At 45.2% G+C, this 23,061-nt stretch overlaps 1 protein-coding gene across 1 annotated transcript in view; it reads right to left on the bottom strand.

The window, feature by feature from the left end:
* Positions 1-911: 911 nt before the first annotated feature.
* The window catches only part of LOC119393986 (V-type proton ATPase catalytic subunit A), a 34,300-nt gene continuing 12,150 nt past the window's right edge, over positions 912-23,061 (bottom strand). The window contains exons 7-14 of the mRNA XM_037661198.2: positions 21,994-22,156; positions 21,391-21,499; positions 19,794-19,916; positions 19,103-19,217; positions 16,764-16,971; positions 15,359-15,418; positions 9,533-9,799; positions 912-1,521 (exon numbers count right to left, since the gene is read on the bottom strand). Coding sequence (XP_037517126.1) covers positions 1,429-1,521; positions 9,533-9,799; positions 15,359-15,418; positions 16,764-16,971; positions 19,103-19,217; positions 19,794-19,916; positions 21,391-21,499; positions 21,994-22,156 — 1,138 coding nt within the window. The 3' untranslated portion in view covers positions 912-1,428. The remainder of the gene's footprint in view (positions 1,522-9,532; positions 9,800-15,358; positions 15,419-16,763; positions 16,972-19,102; positions 19,218-19,793; positions 19,917-21,390; positions 21,500-21,993; positions 22,157-23,061) is intronic.

Raw genomic sequence — 23,061 nt, 5'->3', positions numbered from 1 at the left:
AATATCGACAGCACGTTACACACTCTGCAACACTTTTGAAGACGTAAGTCTGCTGTACACTTGGTAATGCATCAAGTTACACAATCGTGGACCAGACTTCCAGCAAGGCATAACGAGCTGCAGTGTGTGAGACACTTAATATATTACCTTGACATCTTAGCAGAGGCATTGTCCGAGGGGCTCGTTTTCTGTATTATACACAACTAATGAAACCAACCGACAATTAAGCCAAGGAAAGCACAAGGGTCGTTATTTACGGTTTCTTAACTGTACTGTAATGATTCTCACTTAAATTGAAAGAAATTAAAATGGACGAAAAATCACCCTTTCCGTTCCGAACCCACAACCTTCGAAGGTTGTGGGTTCGGATCCCTTGAAGTCTTTAGGTATATTGCTTTATTCTACCTCCTGAAGCTTTCTGCCCCTCGTGCGTCGTTGCACTGCCTCTGGGAATGGCCCACCGTTGATGTCACGTGATGACATCACAAATTTCGGTGATCTGCGACGTCATGATGACATCCCAACAAGCTGTTCCCTCTCCATGTGTGTTTTTGTGAAAATTTTTGTGCTTGCCATGTTTCGCTCAACGTCACCGCGCAACGAAACAAAGAGATCGACAACCAATTTTTATGGTACCCGTTTTCTTTAGTGCAGCGGAAGGCTTACCAGTCAGTGTGTCTCATCATGCAATGGTCACACTGAAAACACCGTAAAACCTTTGATACCTGAATATTTAGATCTGCAGTGCCTAGCTCTTTTGAACACCCTGTGTGTAATATAAATCTATTTGATAGTGGGTATTCTCAAACTGCCACATAGTAGAAAACCAAATCCAAAAAGGAAAAGGTTTCAACAGTAAATGCACCGAAACAATCACGAAGCTTTCGCCGTGAAAGGGACACCACAAAGCCTTGCAACATCCACATATAGACTTTATTCTTGACACTTCCATTATGAGACAAAATAAAAAAAAAATATAGAGAAGTGAATGGAAGAGTCCAAATATATCACTTAAATCCAGTGCCGCCACAAAAGGACACTTCCTTACATGAGGTAACAAAATTGGCATGACAACAGCACAAAAATGCCACTTTAATTTATAGAAAAAAAAAATACAAAACAGAACTGTTTAGGAAAATAGTATGTACACAGACAGACGAGCACCAAAATCGAATGTAAAGATAAAAAAAAACAAATGGTATTGCTGCTCACAGCTTCCGCACTGCTAAAGGCAGGCCACTAACATCTAATACACACAGACTTGTCTGCCCCGTACATGCGTGAACCTTCGGACACGAGGTATGGTACGAGCCTACTTGGAATGAGGTTGAAGGAAACAATGCCGCCAGAAGCTTTGATGGGGCCAAGCGATCGACAACACAGTTCTTTGGCTCCTCCGTGGCAGTGCTGGTGATAGGGAGGTCCTTTTCAGTCTTCCAAGTTGCGGAAGGCCTGCTGGATGTTCTCATAGAGCTCCTCAAAGTCCTGCTTGATCTTCTTCTCACCGTCCACTGCTGGGTCCTATAACAGAACACAATGTACAATGCGGAAAATCAGCTTAGCAAAAGGGATCTTGATGAAAGAAAAATATCCACACAATTGCAGTACAAAACTGCAAAAGAAATCCACACGAATTTCTCAGGAATAAGGCTCCCTAGATGACGAAAAATTTATTCCATGCGGGGTTGAAGCACAAGACCAGCACCACTCCTGGGGTGGTCACTCTACCATCAGTTAACCAGGAGGGTAGCAGATGGGAGTGAAAAGCCTGAAGTACATTTGAATACATTCACTCTTGCTTCCATATCGAGCTTTAAAGGGGCCCTGCAACACCTTTTGAAGTTATCATCGAACATACTTTAGGGGTTTGTTTCTGCAGGAATCTCTTGGTGCCAAAATTTTTCTAATCCTTTAGTATATAAGCGAACTTACAGGAATATATGAACACTTTTTCGTGAGAACCTGGTGTGCATCAACTTAGTCCTCATAACCTTGACCTAACAAATTGTAACGAAGTTCCCCCCCCCCCCCCGACTGCACATTTCTAAGAGACTTCACTTTACTGAACAACCAGTAATGTCTACCAAATTCTCTAGCACATGAGGCACATCGGAGAAAGCCAGCATGCGCTGGCAAATGTACTGGTGGTTTTGGCAATAACGATTCGCATTTGAAAGTACCGTCATTGTAGGATCAGTACAGGACAAATGACCGACTGAGACGCATAGCATTTGAAATAGCACGGGGAAAGTACGAATGGCATTGCCTCGCATGAACGTAGGAGAAAACAAAACATTAAGCAGACCACTGTCGATCAAGACCAGAAGTTGGTGTGATAATGTGAGATACTTACTCGTTGTTTTTGAAAACAGAGAGAGACATTTGTATTTGCTTATTTATTGAACTCGAAACTAATAATAAAGGTATTATGTTATCGCAATCATCAAATCAGCCAATGGTAGTATCCTTCCCTCCAAATGACATCGTCAGGCCCACGGATGTAATTTGGCAAAAGAAGAACGAGCGATTTCTAGTTGTCATTGAAGCATAATTGTAAATTATGTAAAGCTATAATATTTGGCTCACATGTTCACAGGAGCCTTGACTGCAAATCAGCATCGTTTTCTGACCATGTACAGTACGGTCCACTGTTAAAGGGAACACTCGAATGAGCAACTTTCATTCTGTTGGCCCCCTAACGGCTAGTGGATGCAGAAAGATTGTTCGCGCACGTTACAAGTCTATCCAGAAGGGTTCCGAACTATAAATCACCAGTAGTGTTACGCAAATCTACGCCACTATGCTTTAGAAGGAGAGCGAAATGCGGACATACCTGAAACGCAAGTGTTCCCTTTAACAGTGGGCTTGTCTGTACATAAAGTTTTGCAGGGCCCCTTTAACGGCACCAGCTAAAACTATGTGCCTCAAACATGAAGAGATTTGCATATCAGGTATCGGTTGATGTTGCCTCATGTCGTGAAGCATCTCATGAACTCCACCAGCTCATGGCCGAACTTAGACCAGATAAACTATAAAAAAGCAGCCTAGCCCTCACTGGCACAGATCGCTACACACCTGCACTCCTCCTTAGTGGAGACTACATGGAATTGCAATGCACCTCCCAAGGACACTGTGCTCCATTCCGATCCACACGATTTCAAGATTCCCATCGAATCACTATGACAAAATGATGGCCCATTCCTCGTGTGAAACTTTGCTCCCAAAACATCTGAAGAAAGAAATTGACAACCACCTGTCTGTAGCACAAACCCTCATATTTCTCAGAAAGAAAGCTTCTTGTCAATTTCCCTTTCGTAACCCTTCCGCCAACTTGCGGGATTCCGCAGAACTGATATGCAAACATCTGAAGTATTGATAAATAAAACAAACACCAGGCCTGCACGGAACACGTAGCACAGTCACAGTGAAAGCTGGAGGAGCGGCCATTCTAGAGCCTGTTGTAAACTCTCTTCGGGCAACTACTACAACTACAAATGCAAGGTAGCACACTACGCCATGAATCATAATTTTGTGAAGTAGGGAAGTACCCACTATGCCATTATTCATCATTCTGCAGAGAAACCCGCTACACATCTGTAAGGCATTATGTGCACTTTGTTGATGCTTTGGCTGATGACGAATTGCGGCTGAGCCCTTTGTAATCTGTGGGAAGCTTCGAACCACCCACTTGTTACATAATTCGAATTGTGTGACGCCTGGCATTATTTTACTCTTCAATCACGCCATATCACATCTGTTAACGCGATTCCTTGCCCTACATGACGCCTCTACAGTCAAACCTCGTTAATACGTACCGACTTTAAACGTAGTAACAGTTAAAACGTAGTTACGATGAATACCCGGCCAAGTCTCATAGAGCCTTATGCGTTCGCTGACCCCTTAAGCTGTATAGTGGTTTGTCCTATGCCTACCAGTTAGTGCGTACCCGGCGTACTGTGTTAACTTTTTGCGCCATCAAAGTTTATTGCGCCGCTGGACTTAGAGACACCACAAATGTGCCGCAGAAGGTTTTACTTGTTATAAGAGGCGCGGATATCGGCCAATCAATGATTCCGACTTCGCACAATTGCAGCGATGTCTTAGCGGTAAGCATCAGGAAAGAACAAAGGTGAAGTGGCGTCCACCGATGAACGTGCCAGTATGACTTATTGCTGGCAATCGTATCACAATAAGTATCTTCAGCTATCTGCTTGGGCAATGTGACGTAGCGCTACTTTAAGCCTGCTGCACACTTTTAATAGGCGACAGTCTGAACGTGCTGGGCCGCCTTGTTGTGCGGGACCGTGTTCAAGCACGCACCACTTTGTAGAAACGAAAGCAGCTAGCTTTTGCAGAGTTGAGCATTGCGGCTGCTGAGAAACCTCACCACATTCACGCTGTCTCACTAAATGCACGTGTACGGTACAGCAAGCGTAGCGCTGTTGTAACCATACTGCATGTTTTTATTAGGCAACAGCCTAAATGCACCTCTGTCCGCTGCCAGGACCACCAGAGCATCGCGAAGTGCGCATCTTTTGCAGAAAGCTCGTCGTCGCCGCATTAACCCAACAAGCTATTTGCCGCATCTGTGCACGGTCTGGAGCAAAGTGGTACAAAGAACACTCCCATAGCTAATGCGTGCGTACAGCACAGTGAGCAGTCCGACAGTGAAGACGTGAGCTGAGTAGGCAACGTACTGAACATAACTAGGCAGGAGACGATCTGCTCCACGCGGCCGTACCGCGTTTGAATGAAACTGTCAGTTTTCTCTTTCTAGTTGATCGCGGTAAAGACGCATACACATGAATCCCGGAAAGCCTATACAGTAAAAGCTCGTTAATTCAACACCCATTAATTCGAAAATTTGGATCATTCGGACGGCTCTATTGGTCCCGGCCAAAGTGTATGTTAATTTATGGGACCAAACCTTCGTTAATTCGTCAGAATTGGGCTATGCACCGCTTAATTCGGACAAATGCTGACACCTGCCGCCACACAAAAGTGCGGTAAAGCAGCACTGGACCACTGGAGCAAAACCGAAACCTGAGTGACATCTCCACCATCATCAACTAGTGGGGGCGATCGCAGCGTCACCGAACGTCGGCATCTTCTTTCTTCGCTTCATCCACTGCGCCTCCGAAGCCATTTTCCTTTGTGTTGTGTCAGCACCGTCTCTTCTTGCGGAGTTCTCTTTTTTTTTCCCCGTTGTGACAGTGTTTACATGTGAGGCCCGAGCATGCGGCAGATGCTCGACGATGGCATCAACGAGGTGTCAGCCGAGTCCACCGACGATGACTGCCCGACCTTCGATGCTGTCCTTCCCACAGATATGACCCTTCAGAACTACCGTATTTACTCGATTCTACCGCGCCCTCGATTGTAACGCGCACCCGTTTTCCGCGACCAAAAAAAAAAAAAAAAGTAATACGTCGATTGTAACGCGCACCCATTTTTCGTGAGAGAAAAGAAGAAAAAAAGTCCGTAGGAGTCAAACTTCGCACATTCAGAAGAACAAGTATTTGGGTTTTAAAGAACTGAAGTTTCAAAAAAGTAAAACACAAAGTCAAAAAGCGGGCCTTGCCGCTAAAACTGTCACCACTACGGTGGCGATACGAGTCGCGTAATGGATCAGTCCACGTCGCTGTCGGAAAACTCCTTGTCGCTGTCAACACTCTTCGATTTCGGGAGACCGGCCCTGCGTTGGTCCACTGAAACCTTTTCGTGAAGCTTTGCTGTAAAAAATCTTCTGCTTCTGTTTGCGCCAGTCTCGCACGCACGTTTCGGGAACTCCGAACTATATCCGAACGACCGCGATGCGGCCCGATTTCCGTCCGTCTCTCTGCACATGTAATAACTATTCTTTTAAATGCGGCATCGTGGTACACTCGTCGAGTATTTGGAGTCGGCACTTCCATGCCGTCGATGCGAACGCAGAACGGGATGACAATCTCCTCGGCACACGTACGAACTGGCAGAAATGGCCAAGGCGCTACAGTGGCTAGAATAGGGAAGTGTGAAGACCGCGCCGCCTGCGCTAACGCTCTCCACCGATGCCTCGACCGGCGCTGTCTAGGTGGCGCTGGTTGTAGCTTACATGTCGCTGGCTCGGCTCGCTGCAGCGAAGCTGCCATGTCAAGGCTGATTTGTGGCTCATATGGTTTTGTTTGCGCCGTAAATTTTTATTAGTGTCTCTACTATAATGCAGGGCGTAAGTGCCTCATAAAGAAATGAAATTTGCGGCAGATATTATCAAACATTATCACCGTATGGTATGACCGTACGCACAGTATTATAAGTGAAGCTTTACATCGTTCGCAAACATCGCGGCCAGCTAAGCTTGCCACTGCTTGCGATCGTTCCTTGATGCTGAGAAATGTAACTGATTAACATTTTGGGGGCATTGCCATTTCACAAGGTTATAAGCAACCTCAAGAAGCACGAAAAAAAAATGCTACTATGACATTGATATCAATTTTCTTCATGTTACAGTATACCTAACATTTTGCATAAGATAGTTTTCAAGAACTTAAGTATTCTTGCGTATTCACCGCGGAAATATTTTTCAATTAACAACTGCACAGAAAATCGGAGAGCATTTTAGTCTTCTTACACATTTTATTTATAGTTGGGGGAATCAAAGTAGGGAAGAAAGCTAGCACATTACAGGGTGATGCACATAACATCGCCCTTCGAAACTTGAAGTGCTTTGATCTTTCTCTTGCAGAACTTCTCTGTTTGTTTAGAGATTTCGTGAAGAAGTGAAGCCGTGTGAGAACAAAAAACTTTATGTTGCTCGTCAGATCTTGCTTGTGTGCGTCGCACACTATACAGATGGTACGGTCTGCATTGAGTTAAGAAGTTCAACTAAAGTGTCCCTTTCAGGGGCGTAGCCAAGGGGGGGGAGGTTCACCCCCCCCCGAAATTTTTCAGTTTTGCTTGCGTATATAGGCACGCACATATACAAATGCACGCACGAACATACATAAAGTATGGTTGAACCCCCCCGACCCGAAAAAAATTTCTGGCTACGACCCTGGTCCCTTTAGAGCTTATTATAACTGAACCACGATGTGAATGTGTCCTCCAGTGCCTCCACAAATGAAAATAGTTCAGGTGACAGGTACAAAAGCCCTCCAACATCACAGAATGCTGTGAATGACGCAAGATCCTTATCTGCGTTCTCGAGGGATTTGAGCACCTGCTCAAAACAGTCCTGGCATTTCGTTGCCATAAGTTTCCTCCGTGCCACATAGCCGGCCAAATAGTACACCAATCTTCCGTCACTGACTTGCACAGGATACACATGGTCAGAAAGGAGAGTCGATGTCTGTAGTACACTTGAATCTTCGTCCAGGTTTCCAGTGTCCAGTAAATTGTCAACATGGATGGCCACTTCATCAGTCCCAACTAATGACGTAAGTGTGTCACCTGCACAGTTGCCCGTGTCTGGTGCTTTTACCAAATTGCAAAAGCTAAGGGAATTCACGGCAGTAAGGAACTGGGTCGATGTGGGATGATCATTGCACCCGGATAACTGACGAATCATCCCGAATAGCTTTTCGATTGGATCTCGGCGATTGGAACGGCAGCATTCTTTTCCAAAGGCTCGTCTCCTCTTGGTATATTACGCTGCCACTGCTGGAACAAATGGTCGTCTTCGGGACTCCAAACAATGAAAGCTTCTGCTTGCACGTTTTGTACCCAGTTGAGCATCTGGGCACAAAACAGTGGCTCTGACGTCTGCTCATGGCACACACTCCGCAAAAGACATAACGTAAACACGACAAGGCTGTCCGACCAGCAAATGTAGCACGAAAGAACAGCATAAACAGGCAAAAGAATCACGTCTAACCGGCGAGTTCCAGCATTGAACAACGTGCGCAGCCTGAGAGCCTGACGTGTATACGACAGCGCGCGCCACCTAGCGGAAACATCGCAAGGCGGCGTCACTACCTCCCATTGCAGCCGCTTGGCGGAGATCACACTTCTAGTATTCTAGACACTGTAAAGGCGCGTAGGAGGCGGCCATTTTGAAATGTCGATGGCAATACGATAACCGAGTTTTTTTGTTTTTTTTTCGGTACTCGATTCTAACGCGCATGCAATTTTTGGACTCGTTTTTCCGGAAAAAAGGTGCGCGTTAGATTCGAGTAAATACGGTACATCTTGATTGATGATTGTGTCGCCACGACTGGTCTCCTGCCCGATCAAGAAATTATTAATGATGTCGCGACCTCATCGCACCTCGCGGGAAGTCTCGGAGGCGCTTTTGATATTAGAGGACGTTTGCCTGAGCACTTCCGACAGTTTGCGTGCTGTTGGCCATTTGGAAGAGTTATGAAAAATTGTAATGTCAGCCGGAATCTGCGCGAAAACGTAGACGACCATTGCAAAATACTTCAGCAACTAAAGGTATGCTTCTCCAACTTGATTTTAATGTTTTTCCTGTTCATTCATTAATTCGGCATTCGGTTAATCCAGACATTTTTTCCGGTCCCGTGAAATCCGAATTAACGAGCTTTTACTGTACTGCACTATCACACGGTCGTGCGAGAGTGCCAGAACCTTTTCTGAACTTTGGCAAAATGAAAGAAAGGGCTTTGTGGAGGGCACTTTAGGCAATATTTGCTGTGACGTATTTATTTCTTTGTTGGTGGCGATGGTGCACGTCAGGAGATGCAAATTTGTACTTGGTTAGTGCATACTGCCGTTTAGTGCATAGTTACGCCACATTCTCAGCAGGTACGTATTAACAAGGTTTCACTGTATATAGGGTCTTTTTGTAAATGAGTTTCAAACATCGGCATTGCTCTGTTGTAGAACGCTCGATTTCCATGCAGAGGGCCTGGATATTTTTTTTTTTTTTCTCGTTGTGCGTGATAGCGGTTATTGGACAGCAGCGGCAGCAGCAGACAACATAGTCGGTTGCAGCCTAAGAATAAATGGAAGCTCCGCCCATGAGGCAGTACTGCTCTTTTTTTTTGCATGCCTCCAAGCTGTAAAGCAAGTACTAGTTCACAAAAAAATCTGCAAGTACGGCGATACTCAGGCAATATGCATGGTATATTCGAGTGATGCAAGAAACACGTGCCGTGTTGCAACTTGCCGTTGCTGAAATGATCATACGTAATAAACACTCCAAGCGCCTGCCGCTTTGGTATAGTACTTCAAAAGTGGCACAATCGCAAGTTTCTACTGCATCGAATGACTACTGGCGAGAGTAACACTGAGGTACGTGCGAATAACAGTACGAAAGACCTCGTTTTGGAAGAAACAAACATGACAAGAAAATCCGGATGGCTGCTGCCAGTGCCACGGTGCCTCACCTTTCATTCTTGGTAAACTACTTGATGTTGCATTTTCAATTGGTAATGCTTAAACTTTACGTCATAGAAAAGAGCGGCCGGGATTGGGTGCGCACTTTACGCACAGACAGGGGTACATTTTACTTTTTATTCTTAGGCTGTCACCAACTATAAGCCACCAAAATTGCCTGTTGCAATCTCATAACAGCTTTCACTGTAAAAATCACCTTGAACTTCATGCTGCTGAGCTGGTAGAGGAGGTCTCCGAGGGCCTCGCGGATGAGGGCCCAGGTGATGCGGTTCTCGCTCTGGGCGGTGGACTCGACCGCGTGCTTGGCCAGGTCGTACAGACCAATCATGTTGCGCAGCATGCCCACTGACTTGTAGAATGGGCAGAACCGATCGTACGGGGTGTAGCTGTTCTGCTGCAGGAAGTCGTCCTTCAACAGGCGCGCAACTTCGAGTGTTATCTTGTCAGTCTCTGCCAGGGACGCCTGTACAAAAGCAGCGAGAAGACACGACGGTGATGCTATATCAACACGCACAAATTTTAGAGGTTGATGTTCTCAACACGCACCGCAAAAATGAAAAGTGAGAAATTAAATTTGGTACTGGTAGAATCAGCACAGTAAATTTTAATACCACTAACGCTGAGCTGCCTTTTACATGGATTCTGCAATACCGTGCCATATCACTACAACTGTGGAATCTTAACTTCTAAGTCATTGCAACTAACCGTAAAAATCCCAACAAATTATTTAACCCGAGTTTGATAACGCTTTGAGCAGGTTAAGATATTTTGAAACGCCCATAGCAACGGTCTTCATATGCTGAAGAGTAATTCCAGTTGAGTATAGTAATGAAACCATATTTTTAGTTATTACACAATATTTATTACATTTTTTTTTACAAATGTACTCTCCATTACTACAAATGAAGATGTACAAGTTGTTATAGTTTACCGTCTTGTAACTTAATACTGCGACTTTGATGCACGATAAACAGCTACAGTAAAAGCTTGTTAATTAGCTTGTTAACCGGAAAAAATGCTCGAATTAACCGAATGCCAAATTATCGAAAGTATCAAGAAAACAATAAACAAATGCCTGTTGCATCAATAGTATATACATTCATTTCCTTGATGAATACGTAAATCCTGCACTTATTTTGTATAAGAGCAGTGTAAACACCACAACGTTAGTCATCCTGCGGGCTCATTTATGATGTGACCACGGTCCAAGAATCCCGCGTTTATTTAGCTCGAAACGTGCTCTGCGCCCCACCCTTATTACTGCCACTACCAACACCACCATGCGCACATGACGATAGTTTTTTCGCAGGTAAAACAGCCGGCAACTGATTGTACATTAGTCATCAAACCTGCCAATCTAGAGACTCCTGAAATTGGGAGACACTCCGCAAAATTTTTTTAAACAAAACTAAGAATGGTTTCGTGGCCCTGGGGACTCGAAGCACAATATATATTTTTTTTCAGCGAAATTAAAGGGGGTCCGCGGACATGCACCAACATTCTTATCTGAACACAGCCTGCCATTATGCGGACCACAGCTGAAAGCTCTTCATTTTCAACAGCTTCCGACATGAAAACGAAGCTTCCCAGTGTCGGATCCACATGTGAACAAAACCGTGGTCACTAACTGATGAAGATGGCCATGCGGACATCGCCACCTTTTTGGTTTGTCCGCGACCGCAGTTTTCACTTTTTTGTGCCGCACATTTGCAGTGCTTCGTGCTCGGGGCACTCAGAGGATCGTCCGAATTAACTGAGTTGCAGCCAAATATGACCGAATTAAGGGGGGACACTGGTCTTAGAGATGAAAAATCATGGAAAAAATCAGTTTTCTGAATATAGTATTTTTGTAACATACAGGCATTACCAGTGATGCTACTGGCTTAGGCCACTTTGGAGCAGCTTTTGGAGCAGGCAAAATTGCGTTTTGGAGCAGCAAAACTAGCTTTTGGAGCAGGTGTTCTGCCTTCAACAATTCATTCTGAGCCGAAGAATTCTTAAAAAAAGTAATAAACATCGACCACAGCAGCGTCGACATCCGAGCCAACAACACTCAAGCCGCGGGCAAATGAGTTGTGCACTTTGTGCAAGCAGCCTCTCCTACATCTATGATGTCAGGGTATGCTTCCTGCATCTTTTTTCTGAAGCTTTTCATTGCATTAGGGCCATCCGTAGAAAAGCAAATGACATTTTTCTGCGGGAGGTCCATCACTGCTATCCGCACTTCACTAGCCAAAATTTCCGAAGTCGCAGAGCCCAGCCGGAAAGACTGCAGGTGTTCCACAACTCGCTGCATTTTGTTGGAGAAATGCCTAACTACAACATCAAGTTGTTGGCACCTCTGTTCAGGAAGAGGGTTCTCGTCAATGCTAACAGATAAAACCACATCCGGCTTGTTCAGCTCGTCAAGCACAAGTTTCTTGAAATACGGCCCGAGGCCATCACTAACTATGTAGGATGCCTTGAACCTCTTACAACTAAACTGCTTCGCTGTTTCGGAATCTCCAAATAACTTGGGAAACAAGGCAGTTGCTGTGTCGGCCCACGAGTATGGGATGCCCTTGAGAGTCGTGCCAAGCACAAACAGAGATGCCCTTGAGAGTCATGCCAAGCACAAACAGAGTTTCTGCGTTTGTGACGTGGTCACACTGCAAAACGTTCCATGGACTGCCGAATTCCAAAGTCTGCTGGATCGTTTTCGGCCGCTGCAGCCCACCTGAAGCGTCTCAATGACGACTGGTAGCATCAATGTGCCATTTCATGGCTGCATGTCGCTTGACTGCTGCTACGCTGTGTTGCCTACAGTTGATGCTTTGATTACAAAAAAAAACACAAAACGCAGTTCCTTCGTCCGCTTGACAACACCATATTGATACAGTATAACCTCATTACAACAGACCTTCATAGTGAAGAGGATTTTGGTCGGTTGTAAAGGGAGTATGTAAAATCCAAGTACTGTTACAACAGACTTTCATGTAAACACTGAATGGGTCTGTTATAACCGGAGAGAATTACGAGTCACAAACATGGTCTTATTTTGAACGGGAGACCAAAAAAATGCGATTTTTGAAAAATCACATTTTCAGTTTCTGTAGCCCATTTCTATCAGATTCCAAAATATCTTCAATGAAAACTACGTAGAAGTGCTATAAAAAATTTGTTTTGCGTCTGCCGACTTGGCGAAAATTGCGGAAATATTAAAAAAAAAGCGTTTTTCAAAATTGTAGCTCGGCAACGGCGCAACTGGGCGCCACCATTTTGGGCTCGTCGTAAAGAGCATTTCTCCGCGTTCAAGTTCTCCGTTTCAGCTGGATCCTCCATTCAGTAACAAGCGTACGAAAAACACGTTTTGGCTGCTTCTGCGGTATTACCGCAGAAGCAGCCAAAATGTGTTAATGCTCACTTCGGGATCGTCGTCTGCTGCTTGTGCGTCGCGAGGTCGTGGCTGTCGAAAATTGCGCTACTTAGTGACGCGTTCGCACTCGTTCTGTGTTTACGGGTCGATGATAATTTGGAACGCTTTAGTTGGGCAGCTGCAAGCGGAAGCTCAATCATCAGATTACGATAGCGCGCCGCACTCGTCGCAAACATCGCAGACGTGCGACTAATAGTGTTGACTCGTTGGACCTGCTGTTCGAGGTTCTTCTTATCAGCACTTCGAAGCTTAATTATGACGAAGACCACCGCGGGACAACTCCTTGTACTCGCAATCGAGCATGACGTACTTGAAACATCGGGCACCGCGGCCACGCACATCGCAACCGAGCTTTCTACTAGATGTCGTGGTTAGGCCTAACTCCGTTCACGGTGCCGATGTACGAGCCAAATCCGAACTTTGCAGGCAAGAACATCGCGCTAGCGGACATGCGAAAGCGAAGAAGCCATAATGTCCTTCATCTCAAGCAACGAATCGCATCGCCCGCTGGCTCCTCAGAACCGCGGATGGGCATTTTGCACATCGGCAGCGGACCCCCTGGCCAAGCTCGCCGCGCAGCGACCGCGCGGAGAAGCGGAGGCAGCGGCTCGCAATTTCGATTGTCAGCGTCCCAAACGCAACACCAAGCACGCTGCGCGCCGTTTTTTTTTTTTTTGTCGCTACAGCTAGGCATAGCTGATCATTGACAGACCGGGGATCGGCGGCCTTCGTTTTTAAATCGGTACGTCGATATCCGCGGTGCGCTGCTCCCGTCCCGAAAGTATGCTAAGTGATGTTTGAAGTCGGACGTTAATGACCATGGTAGAAAAGTCCGCCCTAAGGAGTCCTGACCACCTTGCTGGCCTGAAATTTTGGTCAATTATATCCGAATGTCCATTGTACCAGAATCCGTTGTAAATGAAGCTCAATCAATGGAACTAATACGGAGGTCGGCATAACGCCGCAAGTTGGTATGTAATATCCGAATGTCTGTTGTAAACAGATTCGTTGTAACGAGGTTACACTGTATTTTGTCTCCATTTTCATCACTCTCATGGAGAACGTCCGCGTACAGCGCGATGTCGCTCTCAATAGGGGAACTTCATGTAGTTAGTTTCATTTCTGAAAGTCAGAGTACACCCCTTTGGCGCAGGCTTGGCGCAGAATCGCCAAATTTTGAGGAAATGTAGCAGGTTGTAGCAGCCAGGGCACTTTGGCGCAGTCTGGCGCAATTGGCGCAGCGGTAGCATCACTGCATTACCGCAAGTGGTGACCAAGTTTCTTACATCTTGGATTAATATTTCAGCCCCAACAGCAATTTATATCACCAAGACAAGCTACATTCCGATTGAGAAAAAGCACAAAAAATGGGCTCTTTTATTGACATGCTGCACTGAATGACGTATGCTGCAGCAGTAGGCATGCAGGTTATGTCTCTGGTGGCGACTAATCATTTAACAAAAATATTTCAATATCTTCTATTGCATGTGGTTCAATATGAGCTTTATCTGTTTTCTTGCGTTTTCTCAAAACAAGCTTTTACTCACCCCGCTTGTTTGGTGCAACAATTGCTCAAGCTCTAGAATAGCTACAGCTTTAACGTTTTTTGCTGTATGAAGCTAAATGCATAAATCTTGAAATGCTGCAAGCAGATTCTTTCTTCTCTTCTGTAATTTTTTAACCTGCTTTTGTTCTTGATCGTTAGTAGCTGTACTGTAAACGCTAAATTTCAATGGGCTGCTAAATTGCTAATTGTTGTTGGATTTGAAAACTGCTTGCAGCAGTTTGATCCTTATTCATTCTGCTTTCCACTCATGCATTAAACATAACTTTCTGCCCAGTTTATTATTATCTATTGTCTCACCAAATGATAGTAATTAACATTTAATTATCTCAATCATTATTTGAGCCAAAGAAAAAATTACTGCACTTTTAAAATCAGCACAAAAAATACATATATATCTGTGCTTTTTAATTGAATCTGATCAGAAAATGAACAAGATAGCCCCAGGTACCATGTCCCCCCTTAACAAGAGTTTGATGCCATTAAACAATGAATATGCTGGCCAAGACCAGAGAACACGTCCAAATTATCAGATTTTCCTAATTAACGAGGGTTGAGTTACAGAGCTTTTACTGTATTACATGCTAGAAGCATTTATCATGCTTTTCTTTTTACCTAGCAAGCATCACAGGAGTCCAGCTGCCAGTCAAGCAAAACCAACACATTTGAGGGACGTTAATTCGCAGCGTTTCTTAATCCAGCAGTTCCAGACTCTCTCCAAAACAAGAGTGCCTGGCTATTCTCGCCTCTTCCTTCAATCTACGGTTCTGCAGCCAGTTATCATTGCTCAAGATTTACTCTCCTTTTCTTCTTTTGCAAAATGCACCGAATGCTTCCATGAGCAAGCGGTTCCCACATTAGATGGAGCTTCACTCTTGTCTGAAACTGGTGATTCTATCACATACTCCAAATGAAAGCTGCAGAGCAAGCGAACAGAAATGAACTGCCGTACGTCAGCATTGTTCTTCACATACGATGAGCAGAATTTACAAAAGTGTGACAGGTTATGCACACCGACGTCAAGATAGGAAATCTCACTTTACCTTTCCGACAAGCTGTACAATTTCAGAAAGATCTTCTTCCTCCTGCAGGATCTGCTGGCACTGTTGAAGGAATGTCACAACAACTAATGAGCAACAACGCATACATAAGCTCTGAACAGACTAAAAAAAGAAAACCAGAGCATGATAATATGGCACCATACGACCAAGGCACCAGTGAAAAAAATGTAGGCTTGTGATAGGTTGATTTGTGTAGTTTTAATGCCCCCAAGAGACTCTGGCTACGAGACACCTACAACATAGGAATTTTAAGCTTTCGCCAAAATAAATTGCATTCTTGCAACTATTAGGCATGCCATAGTGGAGTCTTGCAAATTTTACCAGCTGGGGCTTAACGCGCATCTAAATCCAAGTACATGAGTGTTTCTTGTGTTTCGCCCCTAACAACGTGGCTGGGTATCGAGGCCACACCCTCAATCTTAGCACCTACCACATAGGGTGGGCGACAGAATTCAAGTACAGCCTAATGCCGCTAGAGCGAAGTATGTGAGGCCGCTAGAAACTGCTATTTTGCATAAAGAAATAAATAATATAGGCATAAGCACAAATGTGAAAAACAAGGTGCAGTCTCTGTCGCAAGAGTGAAGTGAAAAGGCTATCGACCTAGGCCTGGTCTTACACAAGTCCCAGCATCTGTTGTGTCAAAGAGTTCACACATTGCCTCGGTTACTCAGCGCTGTTATCTTGATGACAGTGACACGTCCCTTATTAAGCTAGAACCGCATGGCGCGTTTTTCGCAAGCGAAAAGGGCAACGCCCGGCGAACACCTCTGTTGCCGTCGACAAAAGAAAAGCACTGGCGCTTCCACGGTGTGGTTGCCAGACAAACATAACTCCCAACAACATCGATTGTCTGCGTTTCTGCGCAAATAATTTACTCTTAAGACTTCACAACACTAAAATGAAAATAATTTTCGTGCAGTTAGACTGCGCAAAATTTTCCTGAAATGTATTCATAAAGTTGTATTTCAAGCAGCAAAATTTTGCACAAAACTGCTACCACATGCTGAGCAGCCACTGCTTGTTTACAAACAGGTGTTTTTGTCGAATGCGCGCGTCAGCTCAGCCGAGCGTAAGTTCCGCTGAGATGCGTGGAGGGCAGGGCCATCTGGTGGCAGTCTAAGAAATCAAACACCACACGACTGCACACTGAACTACGAGTGGCTGACGCGCATGTGCTGCTCGAGGCGTTTTTTTGTACCCCAAGTAGTAACACGCAGCAGTGCGATATTGTGATGAATCCTGCTGGGTGTGTGTCAAAATGAGGCAAGCATCCCACTAGCCACAAGTAAATCGCACCTGAAATCACGCGATGCGATTCCCCCTTTACACACCACTACACACAGCAGGAGGAAGCGATCAAGGCATTGGCATATTAAAGCCTCACCTTAGTCCTGAGCTGCACAAACTCAGGGAAGTTCCTCTCGTAGTAGTCGTCGAGGGCACGTGTGTACTTGCTGTATGAGATGAGCCAGTTGACCGATGGGAAGTGTTTGCGCTGAGCCAGCTTTTTGTCCAAGCCCCAAAACACTTGCACAATGCCCAGTGTCGCGGATGTGACTGGGTCCGAGAAATCACCACCAGGAGGCGAGACTCTGCAAATCGCAAAGGCATCGAATGTCTAAGAATCTTCGTAGAAACACCTTCTCAAAAACGGCAAGAAAATGTCTCATATCTGTACAACAGTCAATACTGCTGCAGACACGTGGACCCAGACGCAGCACACGTGTGGTGTGTTGGCACATGCATACATTCTGCCGCACGTGGCAGGGAATCCATAAGCGCAGGTCCCTCACCCTTTCCTCTGACTTTTTAGGGTCCCACATTTTCCTACACAAAGTGATGAGCAAAGATGTTTTACTATCAGCAGGCACAACAGCTCAGATTTCGGCCACTAGGTAATTATGTGAGAGCTTACACATGTGGACATGCTCTTCTAGAGCTATAGCACAGCAGTTAGTGCCATACTGTCAATACTATTTCCTCCATAGGTGTTGTTAAACTAACTATTAGTGTCAACAGGCTACAGAATGAGTAAAAACAGAACAATAAACCGGGCATGCCTATCAACTATGCGAAGGTTGCTGAGAAAAACCAATGCATCGAGAAGAAATGGTGAAAGCAAATGTTATTTCATTGATATTTATTTTATATTTTTAAATATCATGCCTCGAAAGGCTTTGCACGCATTCTGGCATGTTGCTCGGGGTTCAAGAAAAGTTTCAAAGCCCCTTAAGAGTGCCAACACAGCAATGGGAAACTCTGCTGTTTCATTTCCTGTATTTTAGCTTTCAATAGTTTTCCCTTCCACACATCTCTGTGAGGATGCTTGCTGATGCAAGGGTGATAGCAAAAGCCCCACACTCGTGTGTTTATGTAGGCTAGAAACAGCTCTGGCATGCTAAGGTGCAAAAACAATAACTAGCAAAACCTTGGCAAACCACTGTTCATTTCTCTCACACTGTTTGCCACCTCATCTTGGGAAACCTGTTTACAGTAATGAATGATGCCAGTGTTCTGGCCCAAGTTTTCCACCTTTGAGATCACATTAATCTAGAAATTAATGAAAACACACATCTGATTTTCTCACCTGAAAAGGCACAGTATGTCGCTAGTTTCACTGTACAGCATATACAAGCATTATTCGAGCTGCATGTAAAGCTTTGGGGTGGCTTAATAAACAAGAACCTTTTTAACCACAAGGCACTGATACACTGCCTTTGGGCATTAATGCCATCCACTAAAATTTAGTTTCGCCACATCTGAGTCACTACCTTCGGAACTGCAAAAATTTTTAAATCTGTCCAGTGGCCATACACTTCTTGAATTCTCCTGCAAGATTTTGTCACATTTGTAAAATGTGGACTCCATGCCGAAATTTTTCACATAAATTGCCGACATAGGAATGTCAACAGTTTCGTGTCTAGCATGCATAAAAAGCATCATTGACATGCAGCCCCACTGTAGCCAGGAATCTGACCTGCACCCTCGTGCTTAGAAGTGCAATGCCACAGCTGCTAAGGTGGGTGGGCGTTCTGTCGAGAACCTTCGGGCAAAAATCGTAATAAGCATTACTACTAGCCTACCTCATTTCCACTGCAGGACAAATACCTTTCCGAACCTTCTTGATTTGCCTTTCTCGGCACAGCTGGCTGAAACCTATCTTAGTCAATATCAAAATCTTGGCACGAAATTATCTGCCCCGCTACCTTTTCCTTGATATTGATGGTATGCGTTTAACGTTGAGGCAGTAACGCGTTTATTAGAAGATTGCAGCAGCTGAAGCGATCAGCGGTCCAAGCCGAGCAAGCGCGAGCACCAACAACAACCGTCTTCGTATTCTTCTTTCGCTGGCGTTCTTGTCTGCGCCCTACCATGTTACAATATCTATTTTTTATTCGAGCAGGTCAGAGGGTATCTGTATCATCAAAGCAGCACATTCCCTTTTCTATAAGGCTGCGTGTAGAATCGATGGCCAATCACTACACAAAATGTCACAAGTGTGCTGTGCGTGTTTCTTGCTAGACGCAAGAGAAACCCGAGCCAACGGCGGCACGCAGGCCCGGCCCGCCCAATGAAAGAATTATGGGGGCGCAAGTCTGGAAGGGAAACTTAAAAATAAAAGCACTCTCAGACTAAATGCCATGCGTGTTGATTGTATGTTTCTCGTCCTCCACGAGCACTTGAACAAGAAGTGTTCAGTGGTGTAAGAAATGCAATACTCACGCCCCCACAATGGTGACACTGCCTTCTCTCTCGGGGTTACCAAGGCACTTGACCCGACCGGCACGCTCGTAGAAGGATGCTAACCGAGCAGCCAGGTAGGCGGGGTAGCCGGAATCTGCCTCACAAAAGTAAAAACAAAGGAACAAAATTCAAAATCACCAAGAGCAACGTTTCACTACGGACTGTAGGACAGATCAAAGGGCAAAATGGTTATAGTTTAGGCGTGGGTTCTCATGGTAGAGCGAGCCGAGGCTGACATAACATTCAATGTCTGCAGCACCTGCTAAGGCTACAACCTTCAATGCCTGCAGCACCTCCTCAAGCTCGCTTCAGAAAGGTCAGGTCCCGTATTTCTCAATTTCCAATGGGTATGTGTATCCGCCCCAGCAACCTCACTCGCCCAAGCTTCGGTCGGTTGCGAGGTGGCTGATATCGCGCCAGATACCATTTATGCAAATTCGGTGGCCTCTCTACAATGGTGGCCAATACTGCATTTAAGGGCCGGTGGAGATTGTGCCAGTGCAAACTGATACCATGCTTTGTGCATTCCCTAAAAACATTTAAGAAGAGAGACATTATACGGGAGTTTCACAAGGGGACGGCACTCTTTCGCTTGCATGTCGCCCGTGTTCCTGAAGTGATTTTTTTTCTCTGGTCATTTGAGGATCCTTTCACCAAAGTTTTTACTGACCTGCTGGCATTTCAGCCAAACGTCCCGAGATTTCTCTCAGAGCCTCTGCCCATCGAGAGGTGGAGTCCGCCATCATAGCCACGTGGTTGCCCATGTCCCTGAAGTACTCTGAAAGTGTAATGCCTGAAAAAAAAAAGGGGGGGGGGGGCGTAAATAAGGTTTCATGCCACAAAGCTCTACAGTAGGCCGCAGTAAAGGATTCGACCTTAATTTTAGCCCCCTGGTCTCGCTTAACATGCACTGCAGTTGAGCTATGCAAACCAGCTATGATCATTGGATACACATCAACGTACAGAACGGTCCACTCTTAGAGGGAACATGCGCGTGTGCGGCCGGCAGTTCGCGGAGTGCTGACTGCTGGGGAGATTTGGAAACGCAGAGCGTGCGTGTAGAATCACCGGGGCGGTTCGTGCCCCGCGTCATCTGCTACTTCTCCGGTAGTCACATTCTATATTTTTATGACCGAATGGACAAGCTTGCTATGCTCGCTGCATCAGGCATCAATTTCTTTGTTATCAAAAGCAGCCGGCTGGTGTGAGCAGCATGTGGAAAGCTTATGACTAACTTATCGGCGAGCACTGACACTGTAGGTTACGCAAGTGACGGCTTCGTTATCATGATCAAAAACACAGGCGTGTTAAAACTAAAACCACAATATGATTAGGTGTCACGCCGTATTGGGAGATTTCAAACTAATTTCAACCACAAGGGTTTCCTTAACGTGCCCCTAAATATAAGCAGAAGGAGCTTGATGTGGGCGAGTTGGTGTAGCATACTGGAAAATTTAACATTGCGCAAACCACACGAGGACTAGAAAGGAACACTTGTCTGTTTAAGTGTTCCTTTCTAGTCCTCGTGTGGTTTGCGCAACGTTAAATTTTCCAGTACCTAAATATAAGCACACAGTTTTCCTTTGTATTTCGCTCCCAGTCGAAATTCGGCCGCTATGGCCAAGGATCACATCACATCAAAACTGGCAAGAAACCACAGCAACAAACAAACCGCACCTCTTTTTCTGCCTACTGATTAACCAACGAGGCGCAGGCAGTGTGACTGCTATATGAATCTCAGCACAGAAAAACGGAAGCACTTTCCAGCACTCGCCAAGCGCAGGGGCGGAAAGTAGCAGACAAACAGCGGCAAGCGCCGCCCTTACACCTTTATGTGCGTGTGCAGTGTTTACAAATCTCGCCGCCAGTTTGTGCCACGTGGGCCGACGGCCAAACATTCACATGTTCCCTCTAAGAGTGGACCGTACTGTACCACAAAGCACTGCTTCAATTCGTGCATAACACAGGATTTTGAAGAACACATACAAGACATAATGCCTGAAGGGCAAGTCTGCATCGCAATAAAAAGAAAAGGGGGCACATTAAAGGCACTTCCAGCACTTGCTGGCATCTCAGTCTCATTTCTAGCACTCAATCGCCTGTTGGGAGACAACCACACATGCGAGAAACATCACACCATGCACGAGCCACAAACAAATCTTGCCAATGGTAATTTTATAAAAGGAAGGCCAATGAGTTGCGCCACTTATGAAAGGAAAGAAAAAACAGTTTTAAAATCCGTGTTTTTTTTGTTTTTTTTTTTGTACCTGTGTAGATGGATGCCTCACGGGCAGCTACAGGCATGTTTGATGTGTTGGCAACCAACGTAGTACGGTCCATGATTGACACGTGCTTCCCATCTTTTTCGATCTTGAGCTGGAAAACATTAAAAACGTCTATGAGATGTCAATGTACGACGCAAATGCTCAATGTTTGCATAGCATGCAAACATTGAGAATTTCGAAAGTAACACTAGCATATTGTATTTCACAGACCTTCGTAGTTAAACTTCGACTTCATAGTGACATAACACTGCACACTAACTGCATACATAACCTTGCAAACCATACTTACAAGCCATAAGCTTACATACCGTACCAGAAGAAAAGAAGTTAGTCCATACTGCCGGGGAACTTCATGGAACGAAACCACATACCCTTGTCTAAACCAGAAAACTAAACTGAAGGTCGATACCCAATATTCTTTCGAGACTTTGTTGCCAAGTTCAAGTGAAGTTAATTGGGCTGGCTAGACTGACCAGCAATTGTGTATGTGAGTAATAGTCAAATCTAGGCCCATCAAGCAGATTCAACCAGTTTTTGTCGGGTTCGTAAAAACAGCTCGAATGAGCATCTTGGGCAGGTGGTTACCTCAGGGAAGTCCCTGAGTACTTCAGACATTTCATTGCCTCGCTCTCCGCAGCCGACGTAGACAATCACATTGCTGTTGGAATACTTGGACAGGGCTTGAGAGATGCAGGTTTTTCCACAACCGAAGGCACCGGGAATAGCAGTTGTGCCTCCTTGGACACACCTAGAAAGAAGTTCCTTCTTACAATTAACAAGCACGCACATCAAGCAAGCTTCACAAATATCCGTTACAAAAGAAAAAAAACAACATTATCAATAGGTACTTCATGAAATGTCGTTTACCCCATACATACACATAACCACTGCCGAACGAAAATTTTTGATCAGGCATTCATGAACTGATCCTTGAATCAGACATATTATTGCCCAAGTTTTTAAGCAAGACGTTAAACACTTGATAAATGTTTGTGCTAACAATTTCTAATGAGTTTTAACATTTTAACTTGTAACGTGCTACTAAGTTGACCTGCCACACAACAATAGAAGCATCGAATAAAAAAACATGGCTGATCCCTCTGTCATAGGAATCGGTATCACACGAAAGTGAAACGTGTCTTCACAGGCGTAGTTGAGCGTTTGTTGTGCATTCTTTCGCCCCAAGCGCGAAGGAATGAATGCTACAGCGTCAAATTGTAATGTTACACGAAGAACGGCAAGCCGCTCGAAACTTGCAATGCGCTGCTCAAGCAGAAAGGACTCGCGGAACGAACATACAAAGGATGAGCGGGAACTGTCACAGTTGTAACTTATTTCTGTGTGAGCAGCGCGCTCCCTTCGCAAAAGCGGCCGCTGCAGTGAGAGGAGTGACATTCGTGCTCTCAACGGAAACTTGCAGGCAGAGCGCAAGACGTACAAACCAACGAGATCACGAGATAAGCGCCCGCACGACCGACCACGCCCTGTCGAGGCGCGCGCTAATCCCCGTGGGGGACGACTTTCAAAGCGCGCTCTTCGAGCCCTTCGTGCCATCTCGCTAGTGATAACGAAAACGCGCTGTACCGCCGATCTCTGAGTACCGCCACCGGCGAATGGTGTACATAAATAGCTCGCCGTTAGCGTAGCAGAGAA

The sequence above is a fragment of the Rhipicephalus sanguineus genome, chromosome 5, assembly GCF_013339695.2.
Source record: "Rhipicephalus sanguineus isolate Rsan-2018 chromosome 5, BIME_Rsan_1.4, whole genome shotgun sequence".
Taxonomy (NCBI): Eukaryota; Metazoa; Arthropoda; class Arachnida; order Ixodida; family Ixodidae; genus Rhipicephalus; species Rhipicephalus sanguineus.
The sequence above is the reverse complement of the archived record's forward strand: the minus strand, read 5'-3'. Positions and strand labels throughout refer to the sequence as shown.